Here is an 18,396-nt window from a genome sequence, read left to right on the forward strand (position 1 = left end):
TGGAGGCAGCTTGTCAGAACCATAAAGAAAGTCGGGACAGCACAATAACTCGCAAGCTCTGCCCTTCGGTGTCAGCCACCCATGTGGGCAATGGTAACTGTCCAGGTTGTTCCACTGTGACCCAGATGCATGCCAATAGCAGTGGAGGATGACCCAGGTCCTTGGGACCTTGCACCTGGATAACAGAAGCCACATCCACAGAGTCCAGTAATGTGACTTCAGGAGACTCCCTGGCTGCCCTTCTCTGCTGTAACGCCTCTAATAGCCTTCTAAGGAAGGGTACTCAGGGGTCTTCACTGTGTTTTAGTGGATTAAGCCTCTGCCTGTATTGCTGGCATCCGACATGGGTGCAAATTCAAGTCCTGGCTGCTCTACCTCCAATCCAGCTCCCTGGAAGGCAACAGAAGACTGTTCAGGCCCTTTGGCCTCTGCACCCATTTGGGAGATCCAAAAGAAACTCCTGGCTCCTGGCTTCAGTCAAGCCCAGCTCCAGCTGTTAAGGTCATTTGGGGAATGAACGAGCAGCTGGAAGACGTTTGTATGTGTGTGCCTTTCTTCTCTATCTATAACTCTGCCTTTCAAAAAGAATAAATCTTTTAAAAATGAAACACATAAAAATAAATCCCGTAGGGCACAGCATGATAGCCTAGTGTTAAATCCTGACTTTGCACGTGCTGGGATCCCATATGGGAACTAGTTTGTATCCCAGCTGCTCCACTTCCCATCCAGCTCCCTGTTTGTGGCCTGGGATGCAGTAGAGGACAACCCAGAGCCTTCGGACACTGCAACCACATGAGAGACCTGGAAGAAGCTCCCGGCTCCTGGCTTTGGATCAGCTCAGCTCTGGCTGTTGCAATCAAACCAGCTGATGTCAGATCCTTCTGTTTCTTCCTTCTCTCTGTAATCTGACTTCCCAATAAAAATAAATCTATTAAAATAAATAAATAGAACTCATAAAACAAACTACAAGAAAAATACTGAAGTCAACTGTATTAATATTACAAACTTCTCTAGAGTGATAGCACATCTTTATAAAAAAAAAACCTGAAGAGATATTGTAACATAGAATAGGTTATGAAGACAAGACTGTCCCAGGAGTCTTCAAAGAGTTCAAGGACATATTCATTGTCTTAATTCATTTTCCACAAACTTTTTGAAGCATTTTCATATAAAGCCTTTATAAACAAAAGCCCACAACGCAGTGGAAACTGTGAAACAAGCATAGAAATCAGTGAGGAGGGCTATTCATGGCCAACATACAAAATCAGAAAAATGCCTATTAGTAAACAAGAAACAAATGTTTCTCCAGCGTAAGATCACCAAACAAGTGGAATGAAATGGCTGACTTTAAGTAGAAAGGGGGGAAATGGTAGTAACCAAAGATGACTCCCAGATGTCTAGGTTGGGTGGTGACTGGCATCATTAACTAGAGCGAGCAATGTAGAAACAGAAATGTGTTTGTGTAAGAACAGACGGAACCTCTGGGCTCAAGGCAACAGCAGGAGATGCAGCTGAGAGACCTGGAGCTGCCAGGAAGAAAATCAGCTCTGGGGTTACAAACTTGGGAGTTGCAAATACGTAGCAGTTGTTAAGATCATGACTGTGACTGGGCAGCTCCGGAGACTTCAAGTAGTGGAAGAGAGGCCAACAGATCATCAGAGAGAATCAGGGCAATCCTAGCAGCCATCCTTACCCAAGAGGGTAGAGCCACGCTGTTTCATCCAGTGTCAAAATGAACTGCCTCTTTTTCTTTTTTTTTTCACTTTAAAATCGCTTCTGTTGCTACTAAACCAGTGGATTTGTTAAATCACCAGAAAATAAAACACAGGACATCCCTGAATCATTTGTCTTTTTAATGGAAGACTGAGCTCATCTGTGCGGGCACTTGAGAGACCTGCACAATGATTTAATAGACTGAAGTCCCATTACAGAAAGAAAAATCACTTAGAAATCTGCAGGAAAGCTGTCTGTTTATTTTCACAAATAAGAATTCTCTAGCACACGCATGTTGGCAGTTTGATAGTACCTTGCAGAAATTACACTCGGGACTAGTTGTGGGAGGCTTCTAATGCCAATTAACCATGGGGTGTGAAAAGACTGGACACAGGCAATCCAGGCACCCCCTTGGTTGCGGCGGTTTGCTTTGCAACTCTTCAGGAATAACAAAGATGAACTGGGAGTGTGCACAAAGAGTACATTCATGGACTCTCCCCCCAGGCAGGGAACCTAAATCACACCTATTCTGTTATTTTCAAAAAGTCAAAATGCTTATAGTTAGCTCTTTTTGTTTACTCCAAGAGGGAAAGTAAAACTATTTAAAATCAATAGAACAGAAACAGTAATTGTCCCACAGACTGGAGAATGTTAGCCAAATTCTTTGAAAGGTTATAAATTTATTCCTGTGGAAAAGTATACACAACATGTGCACGATGCGTGAAATCTAGTCCCTGCTTTTACCATAAAAAATTTGGACCTGACTTCCTGTAAGTTCATTTAAAAAGAGAAAAAAAAAGAGTTTTAAAAATATATTCAAAACCTTTTATCAAATAAACAATAGACACATAAACTGCAAAAATTTCTTTACATGAGGAAGTCTAGTATTTATGCCAAACAGAAAAGTCTTTAAATGTGCTGGATTTCTACATGATTAAAGTCAAAATGTTTAAGTTGTATTTGTGAAAAACTCCTTCAAAACTATTAATAAAACAAATACTAGTACTACAATATCACATGCAAATAATAAACCAGCAAACACACTTTAATCGTATAAAACATAGATCTGCTTAAAAGATAACAGATGTTTACATTTTAGAGTGCACAAATACAGAGGGAAAAAAATCTAAAATGCCCCCTAATGATTAAATACAAATAGTGGTCTTTACAGATATATTCTAATCAAACCAATCATAGAAAAGTGATAACCTCAATATAATCTTTTCTAAACATCAATAGTTACTTATTATCATTATACATTAAATATTTAAGAGAAAAACATCAGGCCAAAACAAAGCAAAAAACAACAACCCCCTCTTTACACCATTGCATATATGACAAATGAAATACACATACTGTATGGTCAAAGTAATGAAGCTACAAGAAATTCCTTTGGTCCCAACTGACTAAAATATGTATGGAGCTCAGATGTTTATGGCTATTCAGATTTTTCAATTCTTTCTTAACTCCCTAGAGGATATTATGCCTCATCAAAAATGGTATTATTTCTTCCTCATCAATAATTGGAGACCCTCATTCTTCTTTTGTATCACTTGAACTTCAAGGGAGGAAAGACACAAATTTCATAACAAAAACAAAAGTATGCCCTCATATGTACCAGCACGTTTTAGAAAAGGAAGATCTTATAATTTTCAGATCAATTCTATTTAACAGCAAACAACTAGAGTTTAATCTAACTTTAAAAAATAGTTCCATTCTAGGGTGACCTTTTGTTCATACATCAATGCTAACATCTTTCTGCTCTCAGCATGAACATGGTGTAAACTTCCAGACTGTTATGTCAATCTTTCATTCTGTTTTCCTATACCTAACCGAAGATTCCTCAATACACGTGCTCACTCTCTCCCACTCTCTGCATCCCTCTCTCTCTCTCTCTCTCTCTTTCTCTCTCTGTCACACACACACACACACACACACACAGAGTGATAACTTCTGACAGTGCCTGGTCTGAAATAGTCTGCCCCTAAAGCATGTGGTGCTTAAAACTGATTGAAGAAAAAAAGTACGTACTGTTAGTTCCTTTATGCCAACAGGACATATGCTATATTAGTTTTTTCCTTTTTTTAAATTTGATATAGTTCACAATTAAAAAACAACCCCCACCAAAAAAAAAACAAGGCCCAACACAGTAGCCTAGTGGCTAAACTCCTCTCCATGCACTCACCGGGATCCTATATGGGCACCAGTTCTAATCCCGGTGCCCCTGTTTCCCATCCAGCTTTCCACTTGCAGCCTGGGAAAGCAGTTGGGACAGTCTAAGGACTTGGGACCCTGTACCCACGTGGGAGACCTGGAAGAGGCTCCAGGTTCCTGGCTTTGGATCAGCTCAGCTCCGCTCCAGCTGTTGCAACCGTTTGGGGAATGAATCAATGGAAAGATGATCTTCCTCTCTGCTTCCCCTCTATGTACATCCGACTTTCCAATAATATTAATAATAATAAAATTTCACCAACTGCTCCAATAATACATTAAAACAAAAGCAAAAACAAAAACGGGGCTCAGCACTGTGGCCTAGCAGCTAAAGTTCTTGCCTTGAATGTGCCAGGATCCCTTATGGGCGCCGGTTCTCATTCCGGCAGCCCTGCTTCCCATCCAGCTCCCTGCCTGTGGCCTGGGAAACCACTGGAGAATGGCCCAAAGCCTTAGGACCCAGCACCCAAGCGGGAGACCAGGAAGAAGCTTCTGGCTTTGGATCAACTCAGCTGTGAACACTGCAGTCACTTGGGCAGTGAATCAGCAGATGAGAGACCTCTCTCTCTCCTTTTCTCTGCGTTGAAAACTTCCTTTCCATACTCCTACGCAGACTAGATTTTTTTTTTTCATTAGGATTATGGTAGCTTTATTATTTTAGGGAGAAAAAAGCTTTTAAAGTACCAGAGAACTAATATTTTAAAGAACATGGTACCTATTGCTTCCTATTATTTCCTCTCAATGTTGTCACACGTTGCTTCTCTCAACATCCATCAAAAGAACTTTATTCTGTTAGTAATGCTGTGCCTGAAAAAAAACCTTTTTTAAAGTGTGCGAGTGCTTTGATAAGAGCATTTTATTTATATCTATACATTTCATTTATATACATTTCTGCTCCAACTGGCAACAGTTGGGATGTGATGCTTTCTGTTCAACATTGTCTGTCTTTTAAACTGTTTAAAATGAAAGGGGGGGATCTAATTCTTTATAGGAGTTTGTAAAACAAGATAAAGAAGGTTTCCTAGGGGGAAGAAACTCAAGCCTGTAAAAATCCCGTCAAAGTAGACACCAGCTCGCAGTCCAGTCTAAGACCTCCACCTGGCCCACCAGCTGTGCGAGAGTCTGTCTCGTTTTTCTTTCAATAAAACTTTGCTTGGAGGAAATACACATAAACTTCATCCTCTGTGTGTACCTTGAAAATTTTTTTGTGAAAACTTTGCGTATTTGTGAGCTACAGACTAGAAAAATTAGCATGAATAACTCCTGTTAGTGTGACTTCACCATTGAGAACCTGCGATATTTGACTGAGTCTGGGTCAGGAATCTATTAAATGGTTCTTTCTTTACACACCATGGCAAGAATGAACACTTTCAGAATGAAACCAAAGCATGACACTAACACACTCTTCCCGTAAGTCAGGTGTTCTAATATTATCAAAAAGAAGCAAGATCTTAATAAGAAAAAGATCATCATGTGTTCACAGAGAAAAATAATGAATACAAACTTATTCTACAGGCATAGTATCATTTTATAGCAAGAAGGCATTGGGCACTCAAGAACTATTTCAACAGGAGCTAAGTCTGGTAGGAAGTCCTTAGCCTAAACATGATGTTTAACAAGAAATCTTCTTCATCGGTTCAGCAGAATTCTTAATGTTCCAGTTTCACTAATAAATCAGCTACGTGCAAGGATCTTGAAATACAGCTAAGTTTAAGCAACTAGCTTCCTAAAGTTAAAAGTATGAAATCTGTGCACACAGCATCATAAGGAACTAACATCTCAAAACATTATTCTTGCTATCACATAGAGAAGCAACCTAAGTTTCTCAAAGCACCCTGTCTATACAAAATAGAACACGAAGTCTAACCAAGAGCTCTCCCATTTACTCCCATTAATGGACGCCAAACCTGCAGTAAGCCTCGTTCAATTTGTGGAACTAGTCAGCCATGCAGACCACCACCCCTATAGAAGATATTGCTATACCTGGGAGGTGCAGTTTCATCATTATATTCAAGTTATTTCCAAAGTCATGCCTACAATTTTATTTCTCTGTGAATGATTCCTTTCTTGGTTAGACAACACATTTGTCTTTTTTTTTTCCTCTTAGTAATATGTATTTTTCAGGTGTTTTACTGCAGTAAGTTATCATCCTTCCCCCCGAGGCAGATCACAATTATGTCTTGTCAACAATTATATCTCGTACAACAAATGTGTACACAAGACAATGTCCCCATTAAAACAAACCAAAAAAAAAAAAAACCCTTTTGGTACAAATATTATGCCTTATTAGCTTCTTGAGGTATGCTTAAAATACAAATCTTTATTTTTCATGTAAAATTTCAATCCTGTACATCATTAAAATGATGATGAGGTTTTTCCCTAAACTTTATAACATAATGAAGAAAAAAAAAGGAAGAAAAATACAGAAATATCTTTATTAAAGAAGAAAAGCTCTTTACTGAAAATGAAAAGGAGAGTCACCTTGATGATGTATCTATAAATTATTTAGTTTTGTATTTGTAAAAACTACTTTAAATCATTTATCCCAGACCCAGTAAGAGTTCGAGAATTTAACATGAGGAGAGCAGCAGGTATGCCCCCAGGGCACAGAGGATGGTGGCTTGGAGTCTACTCTGCCCTTCACTGCCCCATTGGGAAGCGTGAGCGCCCGAGGGGAAGAGCACCTGCTGGGATTTACACCAGAAACACAGCACCCCGTTCACAGGTGCTCCTCCCAGACCTGCTTCATTATCCTCTATCATTATCGCTTTCAATACTGTTATAATCTCTGCTTACACCTCCTACTTACAGGAAACACTAAAATAGCTGTTAAGGAAAACACACCTGACTTTTATAGCATTATTAAGTGCTTTATATAACTGCCAAATATCTTTATTCCAAATGGTTGGTCATGAAACATTCAGGGGGGAAATATCTTTTAAACATATGATTAATAAGCAGTTGTATAAAAGTACTAGAAGCTAAACTTCCAATTCACAAGTTCTATGTAATTAAAAATATACTTTTTCATCATAAAATATATTATTTGCATATTTAAAGAACAGCAGCATCATCTGAGAATTCAATTATGCTTTTTCCCACATGCACCTCATGGGGTGACTAAATTAATTTAATCAGCCCACAAAGTAGTAATCAGGCACTGGTTTCATTACAATTTTAAGTTTTTTTTCTATAATTTCCATCTGATGGTTTATAATTATACAGAAAGGTATCTGCCTGTGTCTAAATACAGCCATCCAGGAAAGATAAATATTTGGTGAGATCCTCAGGGGTGAAAATATTATAAGACAGTCCTAATAGAAATAAGGTAGAATCACAAGCAAAAATGAGCAGTCACAAACTTTTCATATAGCTTAGTTTTTTCTTCTTATTATAACTGTCTTCTTTTAATTAAAAAACCAAAAATGTAGAAACAACAACAACAAAAAACTCGGAAAAATCAAAAATCTTTAAAACACCCAGGTTTCCTGACATAATAACACGAGGAACAGAAAGGGATAGCACTGATGAAGACAAATTGGGTCAGTAAAAATTCAGAGGATTTCCAGAATTTGCTGTTCAGCCGGCCAGACTTAGTAACTCAACAGAATATTCCTTATAATTCCTTCCTGAGCATGGGTATTAAGAGCCACAATCCTCAAAACCTGGAAGCATGACCATATTAAACACAAGTGCTCAGAAAAAAATGCTTCTTCCTTCCAAATCGAACACCTTGGACTGTTTAGTCTGATGAAGGCAGAGCTTGGCTGAGGAAGAAAAGAGGAAGCAATGACAATGGGTTGGGGAAATATTTTAATCTATCTGCTATCTCCAAATTACCTCTGAAGCTAAACTGGAATTTGTCCATCTGAGAGTTGACTCAGTACATTCTTTCCTATTCTCAACCCTTTAAGATTCTATGCCTTACATAAGTGCTTCTGAATAACCTACTATCTAATAATTTCATCTATAAACTTATAGTAAAATACATGAAAAATTGATTCTATTTTTTTTATCCTTCTCAAAGACAAGTGGTCGATAATCTTCCAGTACAAACTCTCCTCTGTCCATCCTATTTCATTTTTCTTATTTTTAAAAATGCATGCCATAAAAGTAAGCCATTTCTCCTTTCATAGCCACTAAAGTTTATCTAGTCTTTCAAGTAGGCCTGTAATTTCAAAATGCAGTAGGTAGTATTTAACCATATTGTCACATCACATTTAGCAATAACTATGCACTTATTATTCAAGTATTGCAATCCTTCACTTTTCTTGCAATCCATATATTTTTTAAAAAATCATCTATGCCACGACAGCATAGTCCTTGCTTTGTTCGTTGCTTTCGTTTTCTTGTGGACTTGTGATCTTTACTTCTGGCCTTGGTGGTCTTTGAGGATCTATATTAGCCTAAAAGGAAAGAGATCAAAGCAAAGGCATTTAGTTCTTTAGAAGAAAAATCTACTGAGAAACATATTACTGAATATTTGATTTGACCGTATGAATGTTCAGCTGAAACACTCCTCCGGTTCCCTTGGCTGAGTCCACCATGACCAGGGACATATTCTAGTCTCAACACGGTATTTGACGGAAGCCCCTTCTGAGCCCGTGACCCACCCTGTGCTCTGCAGGCACACTCTATCTCCCATGCCACAGGCGTCACTGCTCTCCCTGGTTGTCTTATTGCTCTTGGGAATTTTTCTTTGAACATTTATCCTTTCCAGCTTAGCAGTTTCAGAGGCAAAGGACAGAATTTGCTGTTGTTCCAACTTTCCTGTCCCATTAATCCAGTCCCAGTCCTGAGGGTTTTGGTGTCTTGGTTTCCCCCTAGTGTCGCAGATTTCACTGCCCCTGTGATATGGAATGCTATCAAGTATTAGGAAAAGAGGAGCAGGACAGAAAAAAAAAGTGCATGGGCAGCTTTCCTCCAACAGCGACCACTGTTCAGGCCGCTTGGCCTTCTCATGCGTTGCTGATGATGCTGTCTGCTTGGCAGCTGGTCTTTAAAACCCTCACTATCTGGAGAAGTAAGGAGGATGCACTGGGCTTCAAACTCTGCTCTGGTAAAATCCTGGAAGCTCCATGGCCCCCACAGTGGCCCCAGTGGGAACAAGGAGAGCAGTTCCAATTCCCACAAACAATCATAATCCATGATGCGTGCATTCAAGGAGAAAAAAAAAATACATCCCTGGGACTATGTCTTACTTCGTAGTGTTACCTTGTGGAACATCTCTAATAGTGTCTTGAACACAGGCTCAATACATGTCAACTGATTACTATTTTCTGTGTTTACAGCTGTTCAACAAACATATCACTTCGTACAAAAACTGCTACATGGGACAAATGCCACATGATAAACTTGTAGCCACACTATAAGAAAAGCATTCTTTTTAAAAGCTTATGAATATATAATAGTTCATTTCATTAAAAATCTGGATCTTCATATATTTGAGAGGCTTAAAGTGCAGGAGTACTTCAAAAAGTTCAAAGGAAATGCAGTTAAAACTCAGGTTTACTTTGGCATACCAAAAGATTTGAAACTCACACACATAGGAAAGTCCTCAAAAAAGATCACAGAAAACACATATCATCAAAAACACTACGCATGACTCTCAGTCATTTTGTACAAACATACACTTATCTTAACCTCACCTTTCCACAGATCACGGAAAGTGGAATAAAATCCATCAGTACAGGAGTCAAATTTCTTTATGAACAACTTGTCTTAAGGCATTTGCATAATCCCTAAAATGTTTAACTAGTCACATATCAGGCATGTTCATTTACATCCCTGCAAATTTGGACTCAATATTTTCCACAGATACTGGCACTTCAGGCTCTTACCCAATTATATAACTTTGATCTTAACTGATGCCAGATTCCATCAAAAATCTATTTTTCTGCCCTATTTTTAATTCATTTTAGTGGACATAAGAATTACATATATTCATGGTATAATCAAAATATACACAGACACACACAAATCATAATGGCTAAATCAGTCTAATTAGCCTAGATATTATTTAGCATATTTCCTATTGAGAGAAAATTAAAAAGTTACTCAGGGATTTCAACATACAAAGCACACTGTCACTACCTGGAATCCCTGGGCTGTACAATAGAGCCCTCACAATGTCACCCCTTACCTAAGTTAAACTGTGTGTCTCTTGGCCAACAGCTCCAAATCCCCATCCACTGCCATTTGTAATTACCTTTTGACTCTCTGCTTCTACACGGTCAACCTTTGTAGATTCCACACATAAGTGAGATTATGCATTATTTATTTTTCTGCACCTGGTTTATTTCACTTAACATGATGTCTTCCAGGTCCACTCATGTTGTTGGAAACTATAGGATTATATTTAAAGTTGTATTTATGGAAAACGGAAGGACAAGCAGTCCATTCATTTGTTAAATCTTATTTAGGTCATACATTGAATTAAGCTAGGCCACCGAACAAAATGCATGCTAGGATATTATATCTGCTCCCAAATAGAACTGTGCTTGTATTTCATGCTACAAACTTTCACCAAAGGCTAGTACAACAAAGGTCTTTTCTTTGATACTTACTGCTGAGTTTGCTAAGTAAATGATACCAGGGACCACACAGATCCATATAAAAGGAAATTCTTATAGAATAAACCAGAGAAAAACTGAAATTAAAGTCACTTTGAGAAAAGATGAAACTGCAGACACCCTGGTTGTGTTCACTGAAATGTTAGGAATATTCTGTATATGTTCTACAGTTGATTACATACATCTTTGCGCTAGGCATGGAGTTCTAGCCATGAGAGTATTTTTTAAAGAATGATTTATTCTATTTGAAAAGGAGATTTCGAGACAGTGGGAAAGAAAGAGGAAGGGAGGAGACAGAGCGTAAGAGGCAAAAGTTGTCCATCTTCCATCCAGTGGCTCTCTCTCCAAATGGCCTCAGCAACTGGTAGGTCCAGGGGTTTCATCTAGGTCTCCCATGTACTCGGGGACTCAGGTACTTGGGTCCCCTTTGGCTGCTTGCAAAGAAATTCAGCAGGGAACTGGATGAGAAATGGAGCAGGCTACTCAGAGCAGCAGCTATATGGTCTGCTGGCATCAGAGACAGTGGTTTTCTCTGTTAAGCCATAATGCCGGCTCTCATGAGACCATCCTGTGCTTTGCCATTGCTCCACTTGTTCTCTTGTATTCAGCCATTGTTAAATACACAAGTGCTTTATGCAGTGAATGCTTAAATCAACTACTCCATTTTAGGTGAACTAAATAAACTAGAAACTAGGTTATCACGCATCTAGAAAGCCAAGAAGTCCCCTGGGCCATTTGGGGAATGGGCTAGCAGATGGAGGACCTCTGTCTCTCCCTCTGTAACTTGCCTTTCAAGTACAATTAAAAAATCTTTTAAAAAAAGAAATCTTGGGCCCGGCGCCATGGCGCAGTGGTTAAGGTCCTCGCCTCGCACGCCCGGGATCCCATATGGGTGCCGGTTCTATCCCAGCAGCCCCGCTTCCCTTCCAGCTCCCTGCCTGTGGCCCGGGAAAGCAGTCGAGGATGGCCCAAAGCCTTGGGACCCTGCACCCACGTGGGAGACCCGGAAGAGGCTCCTGGCTTCAGACCGGCATAGTATCGGCCGTTGTGCTCACTTGGGGAGTGAATCATCAGACGGAAGATCTTCCTCTCTGTCTCTCCTCTCTGTATATCCGCCTTTCCAATAAAAATAAAAATAAATCTTTAAAAAAATTAAAAAAAAAGAAATCTTTAGAAAATTTTTTTGAAACATGAGATAGGAGATAGATGGGTGGACAACAGAAAAATAAACATGGACTGTCAGAGAGGGAACCGGCTTTAAGGGGTCAATGAAACGATTAAATGGTGTTAGAGCTCTCCATTCAAGCCTGAGTGGTTTCAGCACAAGTCATATGTGTTTGAGTAACTCCTGAAGTGCACACACACACACATATTCCTGTGGGCACACAAGTAGGCACAAGAACAGAAATACCTCCTCGTGTCCATTTCCAGCTCCTTGAGCCTTTCCTTCTTCACCAGCTGCCGGCTGAGGCTCGCTGCTGACCGGCTCCAGCTCCTCCCCATTTTCTTCGTCAGTGCCTCCGCTCACCCGCGCAGGAGCTGCCTGCTCCTCACTGGTGTCTGGGATCTCCTCAACCTGCCCAGGGACATCTGTCGCCTGTTTCTCACCATCACCTTCCACATCACCATTCATTCCCGCAAAGTCTTCCTTCTGTCCCTCTTCCTTGGTCATTTTCTCTCCATCTTCTTCCTCATCTACTATTTCTGCTGGCCTCTGACAGATGAAAAGAAATAATGAATACAAAAAGAAAGGGTAACAGAGACTTTCTAGTGTACATTACCAGCAATATAATAATTACCAGAGTCAGGTAAAATTCAAATTTGCATGTTTGGCAATACATACGTGCTTCAGTTGACTGAGTACCCACAGAATGACACACCTCAAAAATATCTCCTCATTTAATCCCCACAACAATCCTGTGACAGGGGTGTTATTCCCACTTTACAGATGAGAAAACTAGGGCACAGACAGCCAAGTGTTGAACTCTGGGTTGCAGAAGAGCCAGAATTTGAACATCAGTCAGTTGGAAACGGACAGGTCGGGATGTTAACATGGACAAATCCTTCCACCCTCATTGTTGTTTTATTGATGGCAGGGAAGAAATATGCTTTGGAGAAGAATGGATCATAACAAATGAGAAAGATATTTCTTTGTTTATTTAAGGATCTATGATATGCCATATGATGGCACTTTTTGCAACTTATTTAGCCCTCCATTGAGGTCTTATTATTATATTTCCATTTTACAAATTAAGGATCTGAATTTCACAAAAGTTAGGGAGCATGCCTGGTCAAGATTGGAACCTAAATTGTTTTTCTCTCCAAGGTATTTATTTTGGAACTCAAACTCATGCTACCTTTAAAAAATAATTTTCTTGTGTCTTTTTTAATGTTTTATTTTAAAGGTATAAATTTTTAAGATATTTATTTTTATTGCAAAGGCAGGTTTCAGGGAGAAGAAGAGACAGTGGGAAAAATCTTCCATCTGCTGTTTCATTTCCCAAATGGATGCAGTGGCTGGAGTTGATCGATCTAAAACCAGAACTCAGGAGCTGCCTCTGGGTCTCCCACATGGGTGCAGAGTCCCAACGAATTGGGCTATCCTCTGCTGCTTTCCCAGGCCATAACAAGAGAGCTGGATGGAAAGTGGAGAAGCTGGGATGTGATCTGGCACCTCTATGGGATCCTGGCACTTGCAAGGGAAGGATTAACTGATCAGTCATGCTAGGCATAAAAGGTAGATTTTACAGAGAGAGAGAGAGATGGAAAGAGAAGTCTTCTATCCATTGGTTTATCCCCACAAATGGCTATAATGGCTGGAGCTGAGCTGATCCACACTTAGCAGCCAGGAGCTTCTCCGGGTCAGCATTACTTCCATATCAATTCGAAAAACACAGCACAAAGGGAAAACTATAGACCCACATCTCTCATGAACACTATAGAAAAAAATTCTCAACAAGATACTAGCAAACTGAATCTGAAATCATATAAAAATATCATATATCACAATAGAGTTGAATCTATCCCAGAAATCTAAGGGTGGACATTCACAAATCAATAAACCTCATAAATCAAACATCAAGAGAATAAAGAAACAAAAGCCACAATCATCTCAACAGATGCAGAGAAAGCATTCAGCAAGACTGAAAGCCTCTTTATGATAAAAAAAATAAAAACCCCATAAATTAGGTATAGAATGAACATTTATCAAAATTATAAAGGCCGATATCATATTGACTGAGGAAAACCTGAAAGTATTTCCCCTCAGATCTGGCACAAGATAAAGATGTCCACTTTTGCCACTCAGTATAGTACTGAAAGTTTTAGCAAGAGAGAGCGCAATTAGAGAGGAGAGAGAACTAAACGGCATCAAAAGTGGAACAGAGGATGGTCCATGTACCCAGATGACATGATGTTATCCACAGGAAAACTTAAGCACTTCACCAAAAAGCTACTAGAATTTGTAAACTAATTCAGTAAAGTTGCAGGTGTCAAAATAGATCCCCAAAAGTAGCATTTTTGCATGCTAGTGATGAACTTACAAAAGAATAAATCAAGAAACAAATCCCATTCACAACAGTCACAAAAAATCAAATATTTATGAATAAATTTACGCAGAGAAGTTCAAGATCTCTACAATGAAAATTATCAAACATTGATGAGAGAAATCATTGAAAGACACAAAAAATGGAGACTTTTCATTGCTCACAGAGTGAGTCAATCAATATCATTAAAGCCTATACTACCTAAACAAATCTACAGATTCTGTGCAATCCCTGTCAAAACACCAATAACAGTTTTTACAGAATTAGAAAAAAAATTCTAAAATGCGTATTGAGTTACAAGACACAGAATATTCCAAATGTCTTGAATAAGAAAAATCAAGCTGAAGGCATCACATACATTATCTTAACAGCACAGCACACTACTGGGCATGTCAGCTGTCTCTTCTCACGACCACAGGGAGCTGTGCTCACTGTGGCTGCCGAGCATAACCACACAAGACCAATGCATGGTTCCACCCAGAAAAAAACACAAGGTCACAATTCTAAGTACAGTTTCTACTGACTGTACATGGATTTACACTATCCTAAAGTTAAAGCTTGTTGATCCTACCAGCACGAGCCATGAAGTGTCCATTAGGGTTGTACCTGGAACAGTACATCACAAACTCTCAGAAACACTATGGCACCAATGGCCAGTGAGACAATAAATTTCTCTAGATGACAGCCATCTTCCCTTTGCTAATTTGTTACCTGGATGGCCACAGCAACCAGGGCTGGACCAGGCTGAAGCCAGGAGCCTGGAGCCCCACAGGGGCTCCCACAGGGTAGCAGGGTCTCAAGCCATGTTTCTTTGCCCTCTTAGGAGGACTTACATGGAGAGATGGGAAATGCAGCAGCCAGGACTTGAGCTGGTATTCCAATATGTCTGGCATTGCAAGCAGTGGCTCAATCCACTGCACAGTTCCTTCACCAGATTTCTTTTTAAATTATCTCTGAAAATTGGACCACTGTTTTGATCGTTACTGCGTCTTAACTTGCTTATTCAGAGCAACTTTTCATTTTATGCAGCATTTCTTAATTAAAGTGAAAGACTCATAACAAAAATGGAAAACCTAACTGTAATTGCTCAAGAATCTAGATATGATTATTACAAGTACTTGCCAAAGGCTATTAAAATGACTATGTCTAAGCAAGAAAAAAAAAGCTTTTCTTTCTTGACATCTGCATTTATGAATTCCTAAGAACCATTAAGGTAATATTGTCGCTTTTTTTTTTAGTTTTATACGTATGTTAATCTTACCTCTCTCTAATTTCCAAACACATATTCTTGTTTATTGTACTTTCAATGCAAAGAGTTGGTATGCAGCCTAATCTCTTTTTAAGAAAAAGGACACCAGGCCCTAAGGCAGAGTTCTGCGATCAGCACCATCACCAACACTACTAACAAGCAGTGCTATGCTTTCATCCCATTACTGCTATTAAGCTTTCCAATACAGTTATTTTAGGATTCATAAAGTGAAGCCACAACTTGCTACCTCAAAGAAATACAAGATTATGGTAATCAAGTATCAATTTGATCAGTTTAAATAAGATAGCAACAGTTAAAAGATTTATGATTCTTTAAAATACCCTGATTTAGAATGAAAATTATTATTACTACAGTACTACAATTCGGGGCAAAACAAACGCTGCTATGACAGATCTGTAATGAATAAATGAAAAGCAATGTGCTTTTTGGTATAATCTCCTTTGAAGTAGGCATTCAATTATTAAAGATGTTTCCAGTGTAGACATCAATCACATCGTCCCCACAAGGATCACTGGATTCTACACCCACACACAGAAATAAAATCCATATCATGGTGAGAATCTGCTAGGGAGGAGGGCCTCCTGCCTCCAGCGGGCAGGTGTCCACACAAGTAAGGAGCTATTCCTTGACAGAAACACGGAGTAGGCTCCACACTTGCTGAACTCCCATATCTGCTCTCACTGCAGACACACCACTCAGAACCAACAGCAGCCCTGGCAGGGGGACTCACACAGGAGAACTGACTAGGTGTCAAGGCTGACTCTGCCTCCCTCCTTGCAGACGCCAATTTTCATACAGTTCTGGAGATGGTTTCATGCCCAGGGATGGTGCTGGGGAGGGCCAGGATAACACTGGAGTCTGCTGGTAGCTGTGATAGTAAAGATTAATCCTCAATGCTAAGTGCACTATGCAGAATGAAGTCAGTCCAGAGGAAAGATGGGCCACTTCAGCCCCAGGACAGTGGACCTGCCTCGCCTTGCTTCAGAGTGCCCCAGAGGATCTGGGGATGCTAAGGACCCAATGAAGTTATGTGTTAAAAACTGAGCTGACTCCACACACATGAGTTATAATCACTATTTCACAGGCCACTGAATGGACAGAGGTGAGAAGGGGTCTGATGGAAACTCTGGCACAGATTTGCACTATTGGACTTATTATCCAGTCAGATACATAGAGCAGTATTCCTTCCTAATCTCATTTATATGGGGCAAAAGAAAAAAGTGATGCCAAGATACACAGTGACTGTTGCCCTGATCAGTTAACACAGCAAAAATGCAGCCTGATGCCCAACTTCTGGTCTACAGTGATGGTTAATCTGATTTACATAAGCTAATCGCATTCAGTCCTAGTTACATTTGCTCTTTGCTTCTAAGATTGCTAGCATACATTTTTCACACTAGATTTATCATACAATCAATAGCTTCAGTTTGTCTGCTTTTGAACTGCTATCTAGTTTTAAGAATGACACAAATATGCTCCCAAGATCCTAAACAAAGATGACTTCTCAAATTAGCACACACACCTGGCTGACACAGGACTCTGCCTTTAGTTGGGATGACAGGTTGGCAGGAACCAGTAAGGGGTCTAATCATGGCAGACATGGAGAGGGCATATTGCACTTCCCAAAGCACTTTCAGATACATCTTCTCATTTCATCTTCTCATCCTGTTGGCAGGTGTAACTATCTCTGTCGCAGAGAATGCGAACGTGTATCAGGAAAACCAATCAGCTGGCCATGATTTATATGGATGGTAAGACACAACGTCTATCTATATCACACAAACATACATACATACATACATAAATGTCCACACTGAAGGTCATTGGTCCTGGAGAGTTGAAAATCTGGTCACCACAGTAACCAGGAACCTGGATAAGGCCAGCTCCTATCCATGACTAATAGGTGAACATGGCAGGAGAACTGGGCTGGGAGGGCCCCGTGCCTACTTCCTCACACAATCTTGTTTGTTTCTTTCTAGCAGACACGGACTCTGAAGGCTCATTCTGTTCCCCGCATAGTGTCCTTCTGATCTGTTCGGATTGATTTACCAGTACTGAATCAACTACAAATCCCACTTTCTCAGTTTAGGGCTCAAATCTAATCCCCTCCCACACCACTGAAGTCTTAGCTCAGTACTTCAGAATGTGACTGTTTGGAAACACGGTCTTTAAAGAGGCAATAAAGTCAAGATGAGATTATTGGGGTGGTCCTCATCAGAAATGGTTGCTTTCATCACTGGGGAAGAGGACATCCAGACACTGACTCACACAGGATGCCTCGGGAGACACTCTGCCAACTGCTGGATCTCAGACTCCCATCCTCGAAGACTGTGAGGACAAGGACCGGCAAACAAAGGCAGTCCCCAAGCACCACCACCCCTGCCCCCATATCACCCCATCTTTATGTTCCCTCGCACTCACTCTACCATCCCCTTCATTTCCAAAAGACAAAGGCAAGTTCATTCCTTAACAGAGAAGAGGACTGGCTGGATGTCGCAGTGATAGGAGACCCAGCCTAGCCTGAGTCCCCCAGCCATGTAACACCCTTATTTATAATATTTGGGCATCTTCACACAGAGTGATTGTGCCCCTACTATCAGAGCCACTCCTATCCACCACCACCACTGTCACTACCATCACATCATGAAACTATCCTGGCTCCCTCAAACCGCTCTCTACCTGTGACTACATTTAACATTTTAATCAGAAATGCAATGGTGGATCTCTTTTTACATAGAATATGAATATGGTGAACATAAGTTTCCGTTTCATAGATGTCTCAAAAAATTCTCGGGGTAACTATGGGAAGGAGCAAACATCAGTGTTGGTTCCATAGAGCATGCAAGATGGCTCTTAAAGCGAAGGAGCAGCAATGTGAGGACACAGCAGGAAGAACCCAGACACATGTGCTTCCTTAAACTGTGCACTTTCTCAAAACCACAGACAAGAGGGTAGGCTCCTGTCACTCAGCACGCTCCAGGCCGCTGGTACTAGGGTCCACACGCCTCAAGTATCTGACTGTATTTACATTAACCTCACCATGATTACTTAGAAAAAAAAAAACCCAAAAACTACTACTAGCATT

The 18,396-nt window shown here is 40.1% G+C and overlaps 1 protein-coding gene across 1 annotated transcript in view; it reads right to left on the reverse strand.

The window, feature by feature from the left end:
• Window positions 1-8,216: 8,216 nt before the first annotated feature.
• DCDC2 (doublecortin domain containing 2) overlaps window positions 8,217-18,396 on the reverse strand; it is a 137,988-nt gene continuing 127,808 nt past the window's right edge. The window contains exons 9-10 of the mRNA XM_040967587.1: window positions 11,908-12,210; window positions 8,217-8,330 (exon numbers count right to left, since the gene is read on the reverse strand). Coding sequence (XP_040823521.1) covers window positions 8,226-8,330; window positions 11,908-12,210 — 408 coding nt within the window. The 3' untranslated portion in view covers window positions 8,217-8,225. The remainder of the gene's footprint in view (window positions 8,331-11,907; window positions 12,211-18,396) is intronic.

This window comes from Ochotona curzoniae, unplaced genomic scaffold (assembly GCF_017591425.1).
Source record: "Ochotona curzoniae isolate NIBS_2020 unplaced genomic scaffold, NIBS_Ocur_1.0 scaffold_461, whole genome shotgun sequence".
Classification (NCBI taxonomy): domain Eukaryota; kingdom Metazoa; phylum Chordata; class Mammalia; order Lagomorpha; family Ochotonidae; genus Ochotona; species Ochotona curzoniae.